The 25,299-nt window shown below is 43.2% G+C and overlaps 1 protein-coding gene across 2 annotated transcripts in view; it reads right to left on the reverse strand.

The window, feature by feature from the left end:
• DNER (delta/notch like EGF repeat containing) overlaps window positions 1–25,299 on the reverse strand; it is a 297,002-nt gene that overhangs the window by 38,896 nt on the left and 232,807 nt on the right. The window contains exon 8 of one of the 2 annotated variants that reach the window (XM_075937623.1): window positions 9,817–10,041. The exons of the other annotated variant lie outside the window; for it this stretch is intronic. Within the exon in view, the coding sequence (XP_075793738.1) occupies window positions 9,817–10,041 (225 nt within the window). The remainder of the gene's footprint in view (window positions 1–9,816; window positions 10,042–25,299) is intronic. 2 annotated transcript variants of the gene reach the window in all.

Consider the following 25,299-nt stretch of genomic DNA (forward strand, 5'->3'; position numbering starts at 1 on the left):
AAGACTGAAAAAGGCAAACTGAAAAAAATAGCTTAGAAATGAAGGTTCCAATCCAATGTTCTATGAAGTCAACAGAAAGGCTCCATTTGTTTTCAGTAGACTGAATCGGGTCATTGATGAGTTTTAATTAAGGATAATTCTTTAACATATAGTTCGCTCAACACCTCGAGAAATTTTAGCTCAACATCAAGCATGTTTACATTGGGTATTTCTTCAGTATCTCGGTTGCTGTGTCTAGACTGGCAAGTTTTTCCGCAAAATCATCTGATTTTGTGGAAAAACTTGCCAGCTATTTACACTGGCCGCTTGAATTTCTGGAAAAGCACTGACGATCTCATGTAAGATCGTCAGTGCTTTTCAGGAAATACTATGCTGCTCCCATTCGGGCAAAAGTCTTTTTCTGAAAGACTTTTGTGCAAAAGGGCCAGTGTAAACAGCACAGTAGTGTTTTCCGCAAACAAGCCCCGATCACAAAAATGGCGATCAGGGCTTTTTTGTGGAAAACTGTGTCTAGATTGGCCACGGACGCTTTTCCGCAAAAAAGTGCTTTTGCAGAAAAGCATCCTGCCAATCTAGATGTGCTTTTCCAAAAATGCTTTAAACGGAAAACTTTTACATTAAAAGCATTTTCGGAAAATCACGCCAGTGTAGACGTAGCCGGTGAGATTTGTTAATTGCTACTCACACTTCACTGGTAATCTCGCTGAAAGATTTTAACTCTTCCATTTATGTTTTAATGATTTTTAGACCTTGATCTTGCACAAGTGTCCATGCAAGCAGTCCTTGAGCCACAGGGAGCCCCACTGAAACCGGTGAGGCTTCGCATGGAGTCAGATGGTCAAATTCAGGCATCCAAGTGTAGAATCAGGACCTAAACAGGCACTGGAGTTTCTAAACCTACTAATAAATTAGCTTCTCTCTCATTCTGTAATTTTTGCCTTTTCATTCCCTTTTGACAGAGAGTATCTAATGCAGGGTGTGTGTGTATATGGTTTTGGGATGGGGGGAGAGAGAAAGAAAAGTTAAATTTAATAAGAAAATTCATAGGCATTTCAAGAGTGACTCAAGCTGGAGGATAAAAATTGTTTTTGCTCAAATTGAACTTTGCAGCCTTAGTTTTGTCCACTTCAGCCCCTTTCTCAGCAAAGCTAAAGGTGTGAAAATGTCAAAACTTTCAAAAATAAGCTCCCATTGGGGACATATACTGAAGTTATATATGTAACTTAGAAATTGGGAATAAGTGTGTAACCTTATTATCCCCGAGATGAGAACAATTTCTACAAAGTATCAAATTGCTTTCTAAAGTTATCTTACAAATTTTAAGTCTCAATCTAGTGTACTTTTTTTAAAAAAAGAACATTTTATGTAATAAAAATTTTACTACGAACAAACCATTAGACCAGTGGTTTTCAAACTTTTTGAACTGAGGTCAAACAAGAAGAGCTGACTTGGGGGCAGACGTAGTGCTCCCTCCCTGAGCGGCCCTGCACTGGTCTTAAGCCTGAGCTGCCTGGTATCATCAGCCCCATCCCCTGAACACACCTTTTGTATGGGGTGTATGCGCCCCACAGTTTGACAACCTCTGCATTAGCTAATGTCAGATATCCCTACCTATCCCAGCCTTGCAATAACAGTGACAGCCAGCATTAAAAATATCATCAATATTAAATGCTGGTTCATGAGTGCTCTGCAGATTGTGCAGATATGTGTCATAGCTATCATTTGTCACTCTTCCATACTGCATACTGGCCAGAAAACATGGAAAGCAAGATGCCTACCAGGCAAAGACATTTTCACAGTCCTTGGGCTAATTGAAGCCGTTTAAAATTCCTCTCGTGTAATTTCTGAAGCAGAAGTAACAGAGATGAAAATGCAGTTGACAGCGTGTGCCTGAAGGAGGAAAGAAGGCACAAAGGAAGAATGGGATCAAGGTTGCAGATATGAAGAAAGCTCTGTGGTTCCTTAGCCTCTGTAATAAGAAGTGATAATTCCTCCTAAGTACCTCAAAACCAGAATTGCTTCCTGAGATCCAATGTAAGAAAATGAAGTGGAATTTACTAGGGATGTAAGTGACTAGTCAACCATGCGATAAGCATAAGTTTATTGGATAGTTGACTAGTCCCTCAACTAATTGCTCCCTCCTGCCCGGAGTAGGAGCCAGTGCTTGGGGGAGCCAGCTTAAAAGCCGTTTCTCCCCAGCACCATCTCCACGGGGAGCAGGGAAGGCAGGAGGGTAGTCGGGACGGGGTGTGAGGTGGGAATCAGGTGATTCCCAGCTTATGCCAAGTCCCAGGATGCTGTGCCTTTGCTTTTTAAATGTATTAAGAGCCAGCCAACTCTTAATACATTTAAAATGCAGAAGTGCAACGGGGAGAGGACCCGGCACGAGCCGGGAAAGCTGATTCCTGGCTCGAACCAGGTCCAAGGCTGATGCACAGTGGGAATCAGCTGTCCCAGCTTGCATCGCATCCCCCTTGCTGTATTTCAGCCTTTTAAATGTATTAAGAGCTGGCAGGCTCTTAACACATTTAAAAGGCCGAGCAGCAGTGGGGTTAGCTCCTGAGGCCAGGAGCTAAACTTGCTGCGTCTCCCCTGCTTATCGACTAATCGATGGAAATTCCATCAACTAGTCAATTAGTGATTAAACTAAATTTAACATCTCTAGAACTTACAGACTCTAAAGAAACTGCATTAAGTTTCAGATAAGCTACATAGGGTACGAAGTTAAGTATACAGGTTATAGCTATATATGGATGTATGAACATGTGAGTAGAACATTGTAACTATGATGCAACTACAACATTACCTCACAGTAGGGTTGCCAACATTGTATTTCAAAAATAAGAGACTGTTTTTTTAGCACCTGCATCTTGCACCACCCTGCCTCTTCTCTATATTTGTATGGCCAGCAGCAGCAGTACTTGTCTACATTTGCCAGGGTTATTTCTTCCTGCTCGGAGTAGCACTCAACTCTTGCTCTTGTACGGAGATGAAAAAAAGGAAGGGACTGTTGACAACCCTACCTCACAAATGCGCGGGGATGTAATCAAGCAGTGAGTGACATCTCTCATGTAAGCTGTTTACAAGAAGCCAACAACAAGACCCTAACTTTGCACAAACCAGGGAGAGACTATAGTGGACCATTCAAATTAATGAATAATAGTGAAGCTGAAAAGAAAACCCCAGTCTTGGCGAAAACTAAGAAAAGAGGTAGTTTGTCCCATTCTGTGTAACCATGAATTATCATAGCCTGAGAGAAAGGAAAAAATAAAAACCCCGTTAAAAGGGAAGAGGGTTTGCAGGTAAGGCTTTAAAGAAATTAAATACCAGCATCTAAATGGGGTGCTGTCAGCAAAACACTGGATCCCCTTAGGACAGAAGGCATTCTGGGAAACAGTTCAAAGGCAACCGGTCACTTATGTTAGGAAAGGGAATTTATCTAACAGAGAATTACAAAGCCTGGAATTGCATCTGTTTGTTTGTTTTTCTGAATAAACGGTCTGTGTTTGCTCTTCCTTACTATGTCACTTGTTACACAATCATTTTGTTTATTTGTACCCCAAGTAGGTCTCTTTTGTGCAAACTATGTGCAGCATGTGTTCCCAAGATAAACAAAAAACAGGACTATGTAGCACTTTAAAGACTACCAGGATGGTTTATTAGGTGATAAGCTTTCGTGGGCCAGACCCACTTCCTCAGATCAAATAGTGGAAGAAAATTGGCATGACCATATATACCAAAGGATACAATAAAAAAAATGAACACATATCACACATCACACATGAACACATTTATTTGATTGTATCACTTTGGTATATATGGTTGTGCCAATTTTCTTCCACTATTTGATCTGAGGAAGTGAGTCTGGCCCACAAAAGCTCATCACCTAATAAACCATCTTGTTAGTCTTTAAAGTGCTACATAGTCCTGTTTTTTGTTTCAGCTACACAAGACTAACACGGCTACATTTCTATTATTGTTCGACAAGATAACTGATAACTGACAGCAGGTTTCAATCATTTGGGGTGACAATCGTTTGGGGGAAAGTCCAAGTATCTGGTAGCCAAAAAATATGGAGAGACACATATGGGGAAACTGAAGACTGAAAGGGGTTGTGGAGGATAACTGCAAGGATAGCTAGGCTGGTGGAAGCCATAATTGAGACCTTCATGCTTGCAGGTTGGCTACTAGTGTCAGAACTGAGCCACAGCAACATAGCAATAAGGCACTAAGTTACAAAATGGGGGTTACATAATCCCTTACTGGTTTTGGTAATCTCACCAAAGTCTCAGTATTTGAGATGCACTGTACATATCCAAGAATCTAAGAGAGGATTATCTCTATCTTCCTGTAGTTTAGGGGAAGTCATGCTGGGCTGCGAGCTTGGAGAGCATAGGTTTGCTCGCTTCATTTTTACCAACTGATGCTGATAGTTCTGTGCCATTCACAACTTGTACTACTGACTCCTCAAGCCTAATAAGAGGACCAAGCAGGTATCATTCACTCATTTCACAAATAAGGTCACTTCAGGCAGAGCTGTGAATAGGACCCAATGGCATCGGAGCCACTTCAAATCCACTGGAGAACAACTCTACCAAACCAGTGTGTTTGCCTATGCCTATCACTGACTCAACTACCAGACTATGCTCTGTTCCAAGAGCCAGGAACAGAACCCAGGAATACCCTCACCCAACTGAACATCATTTCTTGAAACCCCACTGACAACCTATTCTGGCAAAAATTAGCATGAGCGCAACATGAATGTTCTTTTAAATAAGGTTTCATGGGAGTTTGTATGATTGAGAGTTTTGATGGCTAGAACCCTCTCTAATGTTGACATTTATTGGCAGGGGCTAAAGTAAGAGTAGAGACAACATAGCTCCTCAGCCACTGGCACTCTCTCCCTGGTTTACGTGCACAGCACTTGCCTGGGACAGTCTGAGATACCCCTCCTGTTTTATTCCACACTAACCACTACATACTGGGAAACAGCATGCCTCAGGGCAATGTTAGTGAGCTATAGAGCCTTTCACCTGTACGTCGCCCATCTGCATAGAGACACCTCTAAGGATTACCAGGTGTTCCCATCTAATGGATGTTTGTTGTATATGAGATGAATTTGGAAAGTCTCACTTCCAGCTCCCACATCACAAACTCACTATCATGCTTTGCATAGACTGGCAGACTTGGGAAGGCCACTGACTGTGAGGCTGAACTAACTTTACTATCCCTAGAGTAAATCTCCTCAGATCAACACTGAGGGATGCTGGCAAGGCACAGCCTCTTGGAAGTCTGCCCTTCTGTTACCCTGTAGATAAACAGGGGACTAAATTCACAAGGACTGTCAATCTTACCCCTTTCACCAGCACCAAATACACTCAAGTTTTTAAACCTGAATTTTATGGCCATATGCAAGTTATCTGCATGAATGCAAATCAGCTCCTTAAACACTTTGCATAAAGTAACCAACATGGAGCTACAAAACATCTGAAATATTGACTTCCATCTGATAGACTTGTACTTAATTTCTGGGCCTGGTTTACTTGATTCCAATCTGGTAAACCTTTACCATGTGAGTGCTGTTTAAATAAAAATAGGTTTCTATAACATAAAAGAGTTGTAGAATAAGAAATAAAAAGCCCACAAAGAGATTTACATCACTAATCTCAAAAGTAGTGATTTTTTTCCATTTAATTTTCCACGGAGCAGTCAATTACCGTGGGATGCAGAGGTTTGGGCTGATTTGGCATGTTTGCCCACAGATAATGCAAAGGTAGAAGGTGACATTTAACATTTTATACATTGCGTATTGCAGTTTGTAACGCTAAAGCATTTGTTTCCTATCAGTAACTGAAAGATAACCTTCCAGAGCATACATACTATTGACATTTTAATACCTACATCTTTAGTTCCAAGATGACACTTTAGTGATGCATCAGGAACAACTGAAAGATCAAAAGGTTTTGTGAAGCATTGAAACCCTTTGATCACAAAGAACCACTCTCTTTTTCAGCCATTTCTGCAGCCCTCCTTTCCATCACTACCCTCACCTTCCTCTGCAAGAATGCTGTTCCATTCTGTCATCACTTGGCTGGAAAAGCTGCCTTTTTCTGTTAGCCTGATGAATTAAGTTGCTAACAGAGTGCAGGCAAGACAGTCAATATATGGAGTACCACTGCCAATGTGTCTATTTCCTCCCGCACTTCTTGCTCCCTCCCTCGCTAGATTTTTCTGGTGTCTCCTCTATATCCACACAGTTCATTCCCACCCCCATTCATTCCTGATGAGGGGAAAAATCAGCAAGGAAGGGGTTAATATTAAAATCTCATCAACTTCTTAGTTCTAGCACATGAATTTACAGACACAGCACCTGGCAAATTCTCCTATCTGCAATCAAAAGGAGATATTTTTGTCAGATGTGGAAATAATTAGCAACATGATACAAGTTTTAGTTTGCTTCTTTATATAATAGGATATGTTAGCTACATTTAACTATGATTAGACTTGCTACTCTTCAGCTAGATACCCAATTTAACCTGTTCTCATGGGATTCCTCTATTATGCAAACTAACAATAAAGCAATTACATTCTTCAAAGAATATAACTGGAAAATTGATATTGAGAGGCTTATCTTCACCTCCCGAAATACAAAATTCATAGCAGATGATAGACAAAAGCTTCGCTATTTTCTCTCAAAATGCCAGTCACTAGTCCAAAAGACTACTGGTGTCCACTACAGGGATGTATGTGAGTAGTCGACTACCTATAAGCCTAGGCTTATGGGGTATTTGAGTCAATTACTTGAATTCCCCACACCCTTTGCTGCCTCTGTGTCTGTGGCTTAAAAGCACTGTCTCCGCAGTGCCGCCTGCTCCCCTCCCCCATGCTGCTGCCTCAATCAGAGGCAGTGGGGTGGGGCGGAGGGAGGTGGAAGCTGCTGTGAAGCAGCCTCTGCCTGAGGCATGCCCAGGCTTGTCACAAACAGGTGTTGCTGCTGGAGCAACCTCTGTTTATGACGGCTGGGGCTGGAAACCCCACCCTCGCAGACAGTGGCTGCTGGCACAGTGCGAGCCTGGACTGAGCAAGCCCGGCTCAGTCCTGGCTTGTGTCAGGTTCAGGAGCTACCACGCTGTGGCTCTGCAGTTGAAATGTAGTAGGAACTGGGCCACCTACCCTCCTGGCTCTTACTACATCTAAACTGCAGAGCTCAGCCAGGGGATAACTCCCAGAGGCTTCTTCCCTTAGCAACTAATCGTGTACTTAATAGAAATTCTATTGGCTACACGATTAGCTATTTACTCGATTCTTAACATCCCTAGACAACTAAACAGTGTCCGTGTCCACTGAACACTTATGTCCACCGGACTGCATGTGAGCCCTATCATAGCATTAGTTTGACTAGTGAACCTGGGATAGCATCATCTTCCATTTCATATCCCCATCTTATCTCACTATAACACTGCAAAATTCCCAGTATAGGATTTAAATTAGCTTCTATTGACGTGTGAACAACTGTGTCATCTCTTGCAACATCCAAACACTTCATGTGATGGTTCAAATCCACATACTTGTTGTTAAATGGTAAAGATTATTTCAACATCTTCTAATTCATACAAAAGTGCTGCAGTACTGTATCTAGAGGCAATTGTTCACTTGCACTGTTCACCAGAAACCACTCAAAATTCTTTGTAGTGTTCCTAGAGACTGGCAGTTAATTGTAAAATCCATACAATGGACAAATTCCAAAAAGAATTAATAAATTGGGAAGTTTCTTGATTCTTCAAATCAATACCTTTTTACCTGTCTTACAAGATACCAGTATTGAAGACAGTATTCTCAGACAATTCACTCTTGTTAGGAAAAATGACCACTTAACCAAATTTCACCACACCATAAAATTATCTGAAACTGGAAGTAGCTGGAAAAGAATGGTCTTTTTTCCTCGGACCACCAATATTTTATCACTCAGTCCATCCAATTTAACCAAAATATTGACTTAATCTTTCTTTTGTGCGAAACTGCTTCCTTCCAGCTCTCATCATTTGCACAGCAATAAGGTAGGATAAAAACACAGACTTCAGATTAGATACGCTGAACATTCTTGTCATGCTTTACACAGACCAGAAGAAGGGCATCAAAACATCTAAAATAATATTACTCTTACTGAGGTTCTGTATCTACAGATGATCTCAGAGAATCTGTTAATCTAATCTCTTTCTTTTGCTTTGTTCACAGGAGCACTAGCATATCTCATGCAATATGACAAAGTAGCACAAGGATGGCTAAGTAATTGAAGATTTATTGGCAAGCCTCAGTTCACAAGCTCATCATCATCATACTTTGCACTGACCATTGTGGGATCAGCTTATGGGATCCCTCCACATCTGGCCAGGAAATCAGGAAGGAAGGAGAGAAAAAAAGGTGAACGAGGAGTCCCTACCCCCTTTGTTTTCCTAGAAATCAAGAGAGGACAAGGAGAGAATAGATTTTGTGCTGAGTGGAGCTGCAGATAATAATGTTGCCACCTGCTCATCATAGCATTATATCAATATATAATAATGTTGGCATGGTGAGGTGATGCCACAAGGCAAACATCATACTGCACTATCATTTTCTCACGCTGGATCTTTTCAATTGCACCACTGATTTCTAGACAAGCAAAGCTGAGTACATCTGCCCTTTAACATGTTCATCTGTAGATAAATTAATCAACAATTAAACAAGTGTATACATCTTCCACAAGGAATCAAAAGTAGCTCTGCACATTTCAACACAGAATCCAAAGTGGTCAACGGAATACTGCTTTGCCTAGTATAAGGAGGATGTTTTTTCTTCTGTAGCTGTAGTTTTTAAGTATACAGTTTTGCAGGCTGTACTTCCAATCTAGATTAACTTTAAAAGACTACAAAAATGTTGCTGCCCTTGATATTGCCTTAATTGTTAATTTCCTACGCATATAAAACCTGGATTGCTCCTTGCTATTCTGTAAGGTTGGTTAGTAGCAATGAGGAAGATAGAATATTTTTTCCTTTTCTGCCTTTTTCTCTGGAGAGCCTTCTCTACATTCGCTTAAATAGTTCTGTATATGTAGATATCACTGCTGGAATATGTTGTCAGTAATTTCTTCTTATGATAATTCTGTGTATACAGAAACCACAGGAGGGGAAAAAACCCCATAGGTTGTGGGAAGTAGCTTACCCCCAACTTCTAGAATTCTCATAATGGGAGAAAAATTACAGAAAGAAGAAAAAAATCTCATTTTTTATTCAATCCAGAAACCGTTTATTTCTTGCCTGTATAATCATATGCAGTTTTACCACCTGATCCAGCTATCTTTGCTCACAGAGCAGTCCCACTGAAATCAATGAGTAAGGATTCCTTGTGTGAATAAAGGCTGTAGGATTGGGCTCTTAGAGATAACTAAGCACCTGTGAGTGGTTTACATTTATTTTTTTTCTTGTTTCCAGTACTTCCCCAATAGCTAATTTCAAGCCTTCCCATCCCTAAATTTCATTTTATTGATATTTGATGCCTCACCTTAAAAATCCTCACACTGCAAACTTCTGTTCTATAGTACAGCTGTAAATACAAACCAACCCATATGGAACTCAGTGTGTATTTTCAGTGCTTACCCTGCAATTTCTGATTATCCAAATGGAATGTGTAGATTCCTATCATTATTCTAAACAGATAGAACATCTGCTCAATGTGTAATATATACTGAAAAGAAAAAAGGAAGTAATTTTAAACTATATATCCAAAGCTGTGTAAGAAGTATTGAAAGATTTATAAAATGTGGAACTGGTTGGTACAAACCAGGGATACAGAGGCATTTATAACTGGTTCCAACACTGCGACAAATGCCATGTGCACAAGGATTCAGAGCACAGAAGTCAATCGGCTGAGAACAGGTAGACCCTGTGAATCCAGGACCACAACTGCAGGAGTAGGCAAGTCTGTCTGCATAACAGGTCCCATTATTCTGGCAGGGAGATGAAGCGCAGGGGTCTACTTTCTCTTCACAAGAGGCTCCTAAAAACCCTAGTTGGAAAGAGATGATTTTTATAAGTAAAAGTTCTTTACACATGCTATTTAAAAACAAGAACTTGCAGTAATTGATAATTACACATTTTAGTATTTCTCATTGATTTTGTGGAAGAGTTACAGAAACAAAGAAGCATGCAAAAAAATGTTAATTCAGGCAGCTGACATGTTTGTGACATTATTGCACGCATGAGGAGTGTAACTGCTTTGATGTGGCAGGATTTCAAACATCTTTTCAGAATCTTACATCAAGTGTCATTCATTTCAAGCAATTATAGAAGCTCAGTGGTTGACAGAGGAAAGAGTGAAAAATCAGACCTCATGGAAGCAGACATAATAACAACTACGAGTATCTTGGACCCAAATTAATCCTCAAATCATAAATGGTGATGATGTGTTTGTGTTATAAGAGGGTAACTTGCATTGTGTGCACATACAAAACAAAGGTAACATATTCTGAGTTGTGATGGAAAGCATGCAGTAGTGTCATTTTTAAACATTCAATACTCTTAAGATTTTTTAAATGTATTTTAATTCATTTTGCTTTCAGGCACTCAATCGCTAAGTAGAGCATATAATATTGTAAAAATTGTAATAAAATTTAGAGGGTGGGTAACATTGGGGATGTTGGAACAATAACAGTAACAAACACTAAAAAATTCTAGAACATATTCTGATCTGAGTTTAGTAATGTAGCTAGATGGGGCGTTACTCTGGATTTATGTTATTGTACCTCATATCAGAAACTGACTCAAATAACTGGGATGTGGAACATTTCTTTAACATACCTTTTAATTACTTCTCCCACTATATCCTTCATGCTATCCGCTTATTGTGTAAATCACATTCCTTGACCACAATTACAGAGTACCAAGTTGGTGCAAGTTACACCTAATTATCACTTACACCCATTTTCTGACTGACTTACAGCTGTCATAGAACCTGTAGCACATTTGTTTGTGGCATCGGTGAATTTACCTGAGAGATGCAAGAGTGGTTCCCTAGAGATGATCTAGACAGAGCATCCCTGAGATATGAGTGGTGAGAACAACCAAGTATAATAAGGAGGCTTGGGTTGGAGTTCATGTTGTGTTATTGTTAATTTCCCTGTTAATAAAACCATACTCTAGGTCTAGGAAGAGCCAGGTTTGAACAGTGCAAGCGGTGGCAAGACTATGGCATGTATTCACAGGAACATACGTATACAGGCAGTCCCCGGGTTACGTACAAGATAGGGACTGTAGGTTTGTTCTTAAGTTGAATCTGTATGTAAGTCGGAACTGGCGTCCAGATTCAGCCGCTGCTGAAACTGATCAGTTTCAACAGCGGCTGAATCTGGACACCAGTTCTGACTTACATACAGATTCAACTTAAGAACCCCAGGCATCCCCAAGTCAGCTGCTGCTGAAACTGATCAGCGGCTGATTCCAGGAAGCCCAGGGCAGGGGCTTCCTGTAGTCAGCCACTGGTCAGTTTCAGCAGCGGCTGACTTGGGGACGCCTGGGGCAGAGCAACTGGGGTGCTGCTGGGTTGGTCCAGTAGCGCCGCCGCTCCTCGGCGCTACTAGACCAACCCAGCAGCACCCAAGCTGCTCTGCCCCAGGCGTCCTGATTCAGCCGCTGCTGAAACTGACCAGCAGTGGCTAAATCAGGACGCCTGGGGCAAAGCAGCTGGGGTGCTGCCGGGTTGGTCCAGTAGCACCCAGAGCAGCGCTACGGGACCAATCGGCAGCGCCCCAGCTGCTGTACCACAGGCGTCCGGAGCAAAGCCGCGGAGCAAGGGGCAGCGGGACAGCCCAGACGTGCCGTGGCTGTCCTGCTGCCCTCGGGCTCCGGGGCTTTGCTCTGCTTTGCTCCCCGTCTCCCTGGTCTCCGCTGGGCTGTCCGCTGCCCCCACGTTCCGCCGCTGTGCTCCCCGTCCCCCTGGTCTGCAGACCAGGGAGACGGAGAGCAAAGCAGAGCAAAGCCGCGGAGCACGCAGGCAGCGGACAGCCCAGACACGTCTGGGCTGTCCGCTGCCCGCGTGCTCCGCCGCTTTGCTTCCTCTCCCAGGTCTGCTGAAGACCAGGGAGAGGGCCCCGTTCGTAACTGCGGATCCGACGTAATGGAGGAGACTATGTTGTGGAAGAAGTACAGAGGAAGTTATACAAATGTGTGTGTGTGTGTGGGGGGGGGGGTGATGTTCTGATAGAAGACACAAAAAAAGAATGCTTGGACAAGTTAAGGTACAATAACTGCAGAAGTGTGAAGTGGAGTTGGAAGGGCAGGGGGTTGTTTCATGTTGGCTAATCTATTTAAAGGTGAACATTTTAGGGCAGGTGTTCAAAGCTTTCTGGGCCACAAGAAAAACAGGTTTTATGCTAAAATGTGCAGATCTGCTAAATGGTCAACAGTCTACTCTGCCTGATAGAAGGTGGATGTTTTCTCTTCTTCAGACACTGTATATTATTCTTAGGACTATGACACTTAAAAGTGCTATGCAGATATTTAGTAACTCAGGTTTCACAGTACTCATGGGGGGGCAGGCAAGTAGTATAGCTGGATCTGCACAAGGAGAAAATAGAAGCACACGAGGGTAGTGGCACAACAGGATGAAAAATCATGAGTTATTTAGTCCACTTGATCATGCTGCTTTCATTATGGTCTAATGGACCATACAGCTCTCTGTCTTAAGAGTAGCTGAAACCGCTTTCAATGTACAGTATTAGTTCAAAGAAGCATTTTTCCTATTAGGTAATCAGATGAAAATATATATTAGTACAGAATGAAATTCAGGAGGGAAATCAACTAATCATATAGCAGTTTTCAAGCTAGTCAGAAAAAAAAGAGAAGGGGAAGAATATTGAACTTCTGGTGCCAACTCAGTAAACCTTTCTTGTGCCATAAAGCAGTGGTGGATATAAAAATAAAATCCAATTTAAATACAATACACCCTTAGTTATCATCACATCTCAAATTCAACATATCTAACCTCCCTATCAGTGGGAAAACTGCTCAGTACCAAAAATAGTCAAGATCTAGGACAGCACCTAAAGCACAGCACCTAAAAGCGCTGACATACTAGACACTGTGAACAACAAGAAATCAAAACCAGCAACAAGCTAGACTTAAATCTCTGCTCAGAATCATCACACGAGCAGACTACTTTGCTACAGTGAAATGTGCAAAACAGAAGCTGACTCATACTAATGACAGAACCAATGGCCGCAGACTAGAGGTGGAAAATAGCAGAGACAACACACACTCTAGGGCTACATCTACACTGCAGGCTTCTTGCGCAAGAATGGCCCTTCTTGCGCAAAAACTTGTGGAATGTCTACACTGTGTGCACGTTCTTGCACAAGTACACTTACAGTAAAGCGTCGGAACAGAGGGCTTCTTGCGCAGGAGTTATTCCTCTCCCCATAAGGAACAAGCCCTCTTATGAAAGAGTTCTTGCACAAGAAGGCAGTGTGGATGGGCAACAGGGGTTTCTTGAGCAAGAAATCGCTATGGCTAAAATGCCCATCAGAGATTTCTTGCGTAAGAGAGCATCCACACTGCCATGGACGCTCTTGCGCAAAAACACATCTCTTGCACAAAAGCACATGGCAGTGTGGAAGTGCTCTTACACAAGACCTTTTGCGCAAGAACTCTTGCACAATACAGTTCTTGAACAAGAAGCCTGCAGTGTAGACGTAGCGTAAGACAAGAGGAGAGAGGGTATGTCTACACTACCACCCTAGTTCGAACTAGAGTTGTAGTGTAGACATACCCAGACTGTGCAACTAACAGAGCAGGAACTGACACAGATATTTTCTGCTTCTGAGCCTGAAATTCAAAAGTGAAAATAAAAAGTTTATTCAAGAAACCATAGAAGAAGTCTCATAAAAAAAATGAGGAAAAATGGTGTCTGACCTTGGCAGAAAAGAGAAGTGGTGGGACTTCAGGCAAAAGGAGCAGTGCCAGGCCCCTTTGAAATACCAGGCCACAGTGCAAGTGTCCCCTTTACCTTCCCACCTCCCATCGGTGGGCCTGGATTTTTGCATTACAAAATATATTACAAGATTGTTAAGCCTGTGAGGGACACAACTAGCTACACAAAACACTGAATTCAGTACATGTATTGTAGCATCTATTGCTATCTGTTACTGATCATGAAGGTAATATTACTCAGAACAATGTCATTTTATACTTCAGGTGTCTATATTTCATTAGCAACACAATTCACTTTATCCTGGCAGAATGTGTTACTTGCAGGGCATTTTCACAAGTTTTGAGTTTTGCTTTTTTTCCCATGATAATTAGTCATTATTCAAACACACAAGTGAATTAAATAGCCATTTATTTTTTCTGTAGTTTTATCACTGCAATAAGAGAGAGTACCTGACAAAGATTGCTATACATTTTAAAAGCAGAACTATAAAAAAAAAAGCAGTTTATGAAAATATATTTTCATGTGCACCAAGAAAGGAACAAGCATACAACGGCATATTCAAATCATACTATTTGTTCTTTAGCAGTGGACGTTTTAATGATAAGAGACAGTAATGTCTACTGTACTAGTCTAGAAGTAAAGAATTGCTTACTTGTGGTCTATGCTCGGACACGAATTTAATGGAAGACCCAAAAGGCTCAATCTTTCAAAAGTATTTTCTAGTTTTGGAGGATTTAATTTTTGAGCAGTGTAGGGGGGACCACTCACCGACCCCGGGAAGAACCCCTCTCCAAGTCTGGGTGGGCCACGCTGCATCCTGCCCCTTTAACTCCACAGAGGCCAAGGGGTAGATCAGGGAACATAAAAGCCCAGCCCAGCCCAGCCCAGGAGCTCAGTAGGGCCTCATCCACTGGAAGAAGCCTGCCCTGAGCTCTCAAACCAGGAGGGCCCTGAGAACCTTGGCAAGGCTGAGGACTGGCCCAGATTGCTGGGCCCTTGCTCCAAAGAGGAGACCTTCTACACCCTGCCTAAGGTTCAGACTACCATGACCTTGAGAACCAGCAGACCATGTGGAGGCAGGTAGATGTTGAGGGGGAGTTAGGCAGTTGCCATGGGGAAGCCGACGACTGTCAGGCTGATCTCATAAGGTTTTAGAGTGGGTCAGCATGTTGCAGGCTGGATCCCTGCTGACCCCAGTGGCAGCCAGAGTGGCAGTCCCCCCTGCCACTCCACATGCTGGGTGGCAGTCTCCCCTTCCCACTCATGCCAGGGGAACTGTGTTTATTTGGCTGCTCTGCCCTGTACCAGGGCCTAGGCCTTGTTGACTGTGGGACTGCATTTGTTTGCTGCCTGCCCTGATCTAAGGGTCCCCAGTTTGGTTGGAGCCACTAGACTGGTACTTACAGGCCTGAGCACAGGTCAGGGACCCAGGACTCAAGTGGCTAGCTTACAAGCAGTAATTTTTGAACACTTCTTAGGGCCTGATTCTCAGAGGTTGTGATCGCCTATAATGTCTATTTAAGTCAACATTGCTGGCACTAGAGCTATAATATACTACGTGTGTGTGTGTGTATATGCACATGTGAATTTATTAGCTAAATTTTGCATTCAGCTTTTGCAGTTTCAGCACTGAATATCACTGATTTTAGAAGAATTGCATGACTCATGGTAACCGAGATCAGAACAAGGTCCACAGTCTAAATATTGTGGAGGAGATCAGGCTGTACCCCTTGGATCCTGCACTTCCTTGCAGGTTTTTGTATGGCTCATGGTAACCCTACCACTGCCTCATGTTTTTCTCAGAGATGAGAGAACCCTGCTTCATAAGCCATTTTCATCATAGGCCAGTCTCTAGTTTGGAGTGAAAAACTAGGTCTAGAGGTCCTTTCTCCCTGTTGGTGGCCCACCAGCCAGGAGGAGGACTGCGGGGGAACCTGGTCCCACCCAAGGTCCCTAAGTAGCAGCCACTAGTGGAGCTCTTGCCCTTAGCCCCACTGAATAGCAGCCCCTCCCTAGGTCATTCCCCCAACTGCTCCCTCAGTACTTCATCCCTGGTATCTTGGAAAAAATCCTCTCCTGCTTGCAGCCTGCAGTTTTTGCCTCCGCTCTGGGCTTCCTCTTTTCCAGTCCCTCCCTCTTCCCCTTCCTTGCCTGAGGGGAAGCCTTTTCTAGTCAGCCAGCAGGCCTTAACTTAGGGCAGGTGTTCCATTAGGCTGCACTGCAGGCTGGCTCCTAATGAGTTTCAGGTGCCCACCTAACCTGACGGCTGAGCAGCAGTCTCTGGCAGCCTGTTCAGAGAACATAAATCCACATGCCCAGGTACCTGCCCTTCACCCAAGTCCTGCAGCCCACTGCCTTTGGTCTGCCATAATATGTAAAAAGTCTGAGAGGTGTAGCCATGTCGATCTGCATCTGCAAAACAAGAAAGAAGCCTGTGGCACCTTAAAGACTAAGGGTACGTCTACACTTGCTCCCTGGATCGAGCTAGGGATGCAAATGTAGCCGAACGAAATCGCTAATGAAGTGGGGATTTAAATATCCCGTGCTTCATTAGCATAATCTCGCCCACACGTTATTCCACTCAACAGCTGATTCGAACCAGGAAGTGCTCTCCAAGGGGTTTGATTCGAACTAACGCGTCCCGAAGCACAAGTCCTGGTTCAAATCAGCTGTTGAGCGGAATAACGCGCGGGCAAGATTATGCTAATGAAGCGGGATATTTAAATCCCCACTTCATTAGCAATTTCGGTTGGCTACATTTGCATTGCTAGCTCGAACTAGGGAGCAAGTGTAGATGTATCCTAACAGATTTATTTGGGCATAATTTTTGTAGGTAAAAAGATACATGCATCTGATGAAGTGGGTTTTACCCATGAAAGCTTATGCCCAAATACATTTATTAGTCTTCAGGGTGCCATAGACTCCTTGTTATTTATGTAAAAGACGTTAATGACTACAGGAACACTGGTGTAAGCGGGAGTAGAATAAGACCCATGGTACCTCTACTCAGACACATTCATTCAACTATGAAAGACACCTACTAACCACAGCATGGTTCTGCGGATAGGACACAGAACTGGATTTCAGCAAACTTGGGCTCTACTCTTTGGTCCTGCCACTGATCTGCTATGTGACCTTAGAATTATAGAAATTAGGGTTGGAAGAGACCTCAGGGGATCATCTAATATAGTGGTTCTCAACCATTTTTATACCGAGGATCGGCCAAGTTCTTCATAAACTTTTGGTGGACCAGCAATATTTTATTTGTATATTCATTATGCAAATAATAAATATGCAAATAAAATGTTGCCAGTTCACCCAAGTATGTACCCGTGCCCCAACCCCAATATACATTATAACCCGGATTCATGCGCCCCTCCCATATTATGTTATTCAGCCCCGGTCAACAGAGCATCTATCCACTGGGCAGCTTTGGCTTCAACCACCGGAGCAGGCCCCGACCCCCTCCATGCGGCCATGGCAGGTCCCGGTCCCCTTCCAGAACAGGACCGCCCCACGCCCCACCACGTGACCATGGCAGACCCCAGACCCCTCGCCATGCAGCAGGGCTCAACCCCATCCCTCCCTCCCCCCGCAGAGCAGGCCTCAGCCACCCAGAGCATGCCCCGCAGCCACACGGCAGGTCCCGGCCTCCCAGCCTTATTACCCCTGTCCTTCCCCCCACCACTGGAGCAGGCCCCAGCCCCTCCCTCCCTGCTGCTGGAGCAGGCCCCAGCTACCCACCACATGCTCCCCCCCAGTGCTGCAGCCGCTCTCCACATGGCCCTGCCAGCTGGACCACACAGCAATTGCCGGAGCTGGAACTGGAGCCATGGTGAGGCTGCCACAGTAGGGACAGCCTCACCATGGCCCTGGCTCCAGCCACAGCACACCCGGCTGCCAGCTACCCCACTCACCCTGCTGCTGCGTGGGGAAGTGGACGGCAAGAGAATTCCTTATGGGGAACCCCTGCAGGCGGGGCTAATTAAAAGCTGGGAGCATGGCCTGTCAATCTGCTGTGGCCTGCAGGCAAGGTTTGCAGCCCACTGCCAGTCTGCGGACTAGCGTTTGGGAGCTGCTGATCTAGTCCAAGCCCCTGTTCAATCCCAACTAAATCATTCCAGCCACAGCTTTGTCTAGGCTCACCTTGCACCTCCAAGGATAGAGGAGATTCCACCCCTTCCCTAGGCAACCCATTTTAGTGCTTTACCACACTCTTAGTCAAATAGTTTTTTCCTATTATTCAACCTAGATCTCACACACTGAAACTTGAGACCATCATTGCTTCTTGTTCTGTCATCTGCCACAACTGAGAATAGCCTGGTTCTATCCTTTTTGGGACCCCCCTTCAGGTATCAAATCCTCCCCATTCTTCTCTTCTGAAGACTAAATAAGCTAAGTTCCCTCAGCCTCTCCTCTTAAGTCATGTGTCCCCACCCCTTAAACATTTTCATTGCCCTCTGCTAGGCTCTCTCCAATTTTCCCACATCCTTTCAGTAGTGGGGTGTGAGAGTCAAAACTGGACATGATACTCCAGATGTGACCACACCAGTGCTGAATAGAGGGGAACAATCACTCCCCTCGATCTGCTGGCAATGTTACTACCAATGCAGCTCAATATGCTGTTAACTTTCTTGGCAACAAGGGCACACTGACTAATATCCAGTTTCTTGGGCCCCACATCCTTTTCTGCACACCTGCTTCCTAGACAGTTGGTTTCCAACCTGTAGCAGTGCATGAGATTCTTCCATCCTATGTGTAGGACTCTGCACTTATCCTTGTTGAACCTCATCAGATTTCTTTTGGCTCAGTCCTCCAATTTGTCTAGGTCACTTTGCCTAGGTCTGGACCCTATCCCCTGCCCTCCAGTACATCTACCCTCCCTCTTTCCCCCCAGTTTAGTGTCATCCGCAAACCTGATGAAAGTGTAAACCAATTCGTCATTTAGATCATTAATGAAGATATTGAACAAAACTGGCCCCAGGACTGACCCCAGGTACTCTGCATGATACCAGCTGCCAACTAGACATCAAACCGTTGATCACTACTTATTGAGCCTGAAGATCTAGACAGTTTTCTATCTGCTTTATAGTCCATTCATCCAGACCATACTTCTTTAATCTGCCAGCAATAATACTATAGGAGACTGTTTTAGAAGTTTTGCTAAATTCAAGGTATATTATATTCACTGCTTTCCCCATATCCACCAAACCAGTTTTATCATCACAGAAGGCATTAAGGTTGGTCAGGCATGACTTCCCCATGGTGAATCCATGTTCACTTTTCCTGATCACCTTCCTCTCCTCCAAATGTTTCAAAATGGATTTCTGGAGGACCCACTCCATGATTTTTCCAGGGATTGGGGTGACACAGACTGGCTTGCAGTTCCATGGATCTTCCTTCTTCCCCTTTTTGAAGGTGAGCATTATATTTGCCTTTTTCCAATTACCTGGAACCTGCCCTGATTGCCAAGAGTTTTCAGAGATAACGGCCAGTGGCTCCGCAATCACATCAACCAACTCTCTCGGCACCTTCATATGTGGTAGATCTGCCTCCCTGGACTTATCCATATCCAGCTTTTCTAAATAGTCCCTAGGTTGTTCTTTCCCTACTGAACGCAGCTCACCTCCTCCCTATATTGTGCTGCCCAGTGCAGCAGTCTGGGAGCTGATTTGGCTGTGAAGACCGAGGCAAAAAAAAGCATCGAATCCTTCTGATTTTTCCCACAGTCACTAGGTTGTCTTCCCCTCCGAGGCATGCTCGAGCAATGTTTTCATATTCCTCCCTCGCCACCTGTCCAAGTTTTTACCTCTTGTAAGCTTCCTTTAGAGAGAAGAATCAGAATTCATTACATGTGCCCAGCCAGAGCAGGGGAAAAGTGTTTTTTCAAACATTCACAGCCATAACCTTTCAAGCTAACTAAAAAAAGGAATCAGAATACAAATAAATATTTCACAGTAACTATTCAAACTTCAGTATAATAAATACTCTTGAACTAACTGTAAAAAATCTGAGAAGGCAGGTGAAAATCTATTTACTTTTTAAATATCATGGTCTTTAAGCCAGTCCCATGAGTTTTGCTTGGTCGGAACTGGTAATATACTTCATGCACTTAAATCTCTGCTCAACAGGGAATGGATTTACATATGCTAAGCATATTAAATACATAAGTGCTTTATGTTTTCCATGCTGCTCTGCTATAGAGGTGATGTGGAGCTACCCACATCAATGGGAGCTTCAGGAAAAATCTGAAAATCCTGGGCACACAGGTGAGGCTTCTGGAGATCCCAGGCACATGGATGAACTTAGAATGATCCCTTCATGCATAGACAACTGTTCCCCAAATGCACGCTTTTGTGACTGCTCTGGGCACTTATTCTTCCCCCACATAGTTACATAAGGATCAGAGAAATATGTAGCCCATATTTCCTTGGTCTGTGAAACCAGAGGAAGAAATTAATTCCAGAGTTGAGGGCCCTTTGCAGAGAGAGTATCTGGCCATCAGCCTGATCACATTTAAAATCTAGGGACTAACCAGCCTGAGCCCAGCAACTGATCTCAACTACTCTGGCAAATCACTGGGACAGGTAGTATTTCAAGCAGAAAGCACCTCAGCTACAGTACCTGATGTTTTATAGATCAAAGTCAGTTCCTTAAATTGTGCTAAGTGGATGGAAAACCACAGCTGTCCCTTACGGCCAGACAATGTCTGCTCCCCGCAGTGGATTCTGCATATTGCCTTCCAAATGTAATAGATGTTAACAAGATACAGATTACTGCCCTGAGAAAACACCTAGCAAGGCCCAAACAAAAATTCTTCATTGCTGCTGCCATCAGGATTCCAGGAGCATCAAAAAACTTCAAATATCTTGGACGAAGACTGAAGATACCGCATGACACAGAGGATGGAAACCATTTCCTCCACATCCTCACAGACCTCTCTCAAGGCCCACAAACATTACCTCCATCTTTACCAGATCAAGGTTTTATCAATTAACTCATATTCACGGCCCAAAGTCAACCAGGCAGTAGGGAGAAAAAAAGGTAGAAAAAACTATACAAACTAAGCCTGGCAGATCTAGCATAATCAGCAAAAACTCATAATTGTGTATTACAAGGAGGAGCTCAGCCAGTGAATCTTTGCTAACTCTGAAACTACATTAAAAAGGATCAAGGAACATCTGAGGTCTCCCACATCAGTGCTATGTGTCTACAGTCTCTGCAATAATCTTCCCCAAAAAGGGAAGATCAATAGATAGATGTTTCAAATGACAAAACTATTCCATAGCGTATGCAGGTTTAAATACTCTAAAGCCTGTTGCCCTTGTGTTACCTTTGAATTTGCTTAATTTGTTCTGCAGTTGCAGTCTTATGAGTTAAATATATGCAAATACTAGAATAAAATATAATTAAACAGCTAAACTGAAAATGACTTTTCACTGCTTCTGATTGTATATTTAAATCAATACTTTCCAGTAAAAGAAAAAATAAATGAAAAAGTTAGACGTGCACAGCTCAAGAAAAACATAAAATGGTACAAATGGGCTTTTCACCTTTACATTTTTTTTTGCAGATAAATATAATCTGAATTTTTCATCAGTTAAACTGCAAAAAAGATGCCCTAACACCACCTGATTACTATGGGTATATGACTGACAATTTAAGATATCAGGATGCAGAGTTTACCAAAGACAACAAAATAAAACAGGAGGCAACGAGGGATGGCAATATTAGAAAAACATTCTATTGCTCAAGCAGTACGAAAAAATATTTGTATAGACATATGGCTAGAAGTCCAAGACAACAGAAATAGTCAGTGAGGTGATATTTCTTATATGTTGTTGTAGACTGCCAGCACAGCAAGACAGTGTTTTCAGATATAAGAGCTCTGAAAGGCCAAGTCTACATAATGAGATTAGATAAACTTCATTAAAGCTTCGTTTTAATACCCGATTTTGTAAAGTCGAAGGTTCATGTCTCCATTGCGCACAAGAGTTCAATGTAGTGCCTCCGTACAAGGGTGGCTACTGCCAGCTTTGACAGTGATGCATTGTGGATAGCTATTCCATAGTTCCTGCTGCCCCTTTGCATTCTGGGTTAGGCTCCCAGTGCCTGATGGGACAAAAACAATGCCATCAGGTAGTTTTGGGTACATGTCATCAGCCTCTTATTGTGCATTTATCTCTTCCTTCTCCCCTGCCCTTGAAAACAATGGCAAAAAATCTTTTTGCCCCCTTTTTTCTCTAATTATCCATGCAGATGCCATAGCAGGGCAATCATGGAGCCTGTACAGCTGCAAAGTGCTGTGGCAAACACTGCAAACACCTTGTGCATTATGCTGCAGTATGGCCAAAGCCAAGCCAGGAGCTGCAGGAGTGAGGAAGAAAGTGAGAAGGCCACGAATACAGACATGTATGAAACACTTGAGGGGAGCAATTGGCAGATGATCCTCTTGACATGACAGAACGCTGGTTTTCGTGCCATCAGACAAGCACAGATTGGTGGAACTGTGCAGGTATACAGCTATGGGACAATGAGCAATGGTTGCAAAACTTTCGCATATGTAAGGCCACTTTCATGGAACTTTGTGAATGGCTTTCCACCCACCCTGAAGTGCAGCAATACCAGAAGGAGGCCCGCTCTGATAGTTGAGAAGTGAGTGGCAATAGCCTTGTAGAAGCTTGGAACGCCACACAGCTACCAGTCAGTTGGGAATCAATTCAGAGTGTGGAAATCTGCAGCGGGACTGCTGTGATCCAAGTAGCCAAGGCAATCAATACCTTCTACTATGATAGTGATTCTGGGATTCTGCAGGACATAGCAGATGGCTTTGCTGTGATGGGGTTCCCGGAGGTGTACTGCCATGGTATCAGTTACAGTACTTCCCCTGCTTCATCTAGGTTGCCAAGCACAATATATGTCTTCTCCAAATCACATAGAATGACAGGAAGGAGATGCTAACTGAATGTGGCCAGAAACCTGGACTGTAATGCTTTGTGCTGCAACGACGCCAGACCACTTACTGCTGGCTTGGTGTGGAAAGGTGTCCTGCTGTGGAGGAGGTAATAAGGCAGCCTCCCCAGGAACCTTGTGAGAAGGATGAGAGTTCCTCTATGAGATCTTTATGGAGATATGCAGGTAGGATTCCCTCCCTGTCTCCAGACACATTAACAAACTGTTCCGGGGAGGCCCTGCTGTATAGGCACAGGGGCCATCACAGATCACACCGAAATACTTGACACCTCTTGTAGCATGATTAAAAATGTGAACTCACCTGAAGTGCACTCCCTTCCATCAGGGTCAGTAGCAATAAATTCTGCAAGGAGGTGAGACTGCCTCCAATGTTTAAAAAGGTTCCTGGCTGCCAGTGAGATTGGATGCTCTGCTTGCCTGTGACCATTCTCCTTCTCCTCTTCCTCATCAACAACGTCTTCCCTGTTGTTGCCTGAGGCTGCCCGAAGTGCCACTTGGGAGCCTCCTGTGGGACACTGGTTGGGCCCCCCCTAAAATTCCATGTAGCTGCTCATAGATTGCAGCTTTGACCATCAATTTGCCTCCTTTGTCGTCTTGCCTGAGCTCCTTTATTTTCACATAGCACTGCTGAGTGTCCCTCGTGTAGCCTCTTTATATCATGCCCTGTGCGATTCTGCTGTAGATATCAGAATTTCTTCTGCTGCTTCAGTTCTGCCAGAACACATCCTTCCCCCACATAGCAAGTAGGCCCAGGATCTTCTGCACCATCCATGCTGGAGCTTGTTTGTCACTCTAGGCATTCATGGTCACGTGTGCTGCCTGCCCTGCTTCCCATGCTGGTCAACAATGAAATGAAATTCAAATTCTACTGGAGCTTTTCCTTTACACTGGGAGAGGAGCAGAGTTGAAAGTGCTGGCCAGATTGGTTACATTTGAGTACTGTGTCTAAGAATGTCAACTTTCATAGTGCTGTGTCTGCACTACTCTAAAGTTGACCATACAAGGTCAAATTTATCATTAATGCTCTTGAAAAGCAGGGGTACAGAAATTGTCTTTAACAGCCCTTAAAGTCAGTGGAATGGGCTTGATAGTGTGGACTCATTGCTTACAAAATTGACCTAATGTGGCAAAGTTCGACCTAAACTTGTAGTGTGGACCAGGCCAAAAAAAGCTAGACTTCTGATTATAGGAGAATTTTAATTAATTAGCTACTGAGCAGTTAGCAGCTATGAAAAGACAAAGAAAGGTAAATGTTTTCAGCGGTAATGCAAGGTTGCTTTTTGAGACATTTGTGAACAACCAACTTGGCTGAAGATCATTAGACCTAATCCTAGGAAATGTGCCAAATGTAATCAATGAAGCTAGTGAATATCAAGGACAAAACATTCAAAATCATTAGATTTTAAATATGTGGATTAGCACTAAAGAATCAAGATCAATGTTTTTGAATTTTCTTGTACCAAGCCTTTTTATGAGGAAATATAATATGCTCCATGGAATTTTCATTAGCATTCTATAAAAAAGAGATGCCTATTATAGGGAATGAGAAATAATTAGGAAGTAGCTGTAAAACTTTAATTGACATTCATCCGAGCCAACTCAAGACATGTAAAAGGGCATCAGAGACCACACTAGTTAAAGCATTGAATAGTGTAAGCAATAAGATGGCTTTTATAATTAGGAATGATATGGGAGCATTGGAGGTAAAATGACAATTATTACATTACCAAAGAAGAAATGGATACTAAGTTACAGTAACAGTTCAAATTAAAAATAAAATATTTTTCAAATATATTCACAGCCTCTTTTATGCTATGAAGAACAATCATGCATTCTCTAAGCAACAGATACTTTGGGAAAGAGAATCAGATGTACACAATAGGTGTAGTTCCCAGTTTCATAAGTATCCAGATCAGGGGTAGGCAAAATCCAGCTTGTGGGCCATATTAGGCCTGCCACGTATTTCTCTCTATCCTGCAGAGCGTACCTTCTTACAGCCAGCAGTGTGTGTTCAGCTGCCCTTCCCCCACCTTGCTTATTACCCTGTCAAAGAAGGATGCTGGGTTGATTTGCTCTTGACAAATCCACGTTGACTGTTACTTAGTATCTTGCATCTTCTAGGTGCTTATAAAACTGATGTTTGACCATTTGCTCCATTATCTTTTTGCATGCTAGAGTTAAATTACTAATCTATAATTCTCTGGGTTGTCTTTATTCCCTTTCTTATAGATGGGTACTATATTTGCCCTGTTCCAGACCTTTGGTATCTGCCCTGTCTCCAGGTCACAGATAATCACTAATGGCTCACAGATCTCTTCATCTTGTTTGCCAATTTCCCCATCAGACAATGTAGAAAGCTGCCCTAAA

This window comes from Pelodiscus sinensis, chromosome 10, assembly GCF_049634645.1.
Source record: "Pelodiscus sinensis isolate JC-2024 chromosome 10, ASM4963464v1, whole genome shotgun sequence".
Classification (NCBI taxonomy): domain Eukaryota; kingdom Metazoa; phylum Chordata; order Testudines; family Trionychidae; genus Pelodiscus; species Pelodiscus sinensis.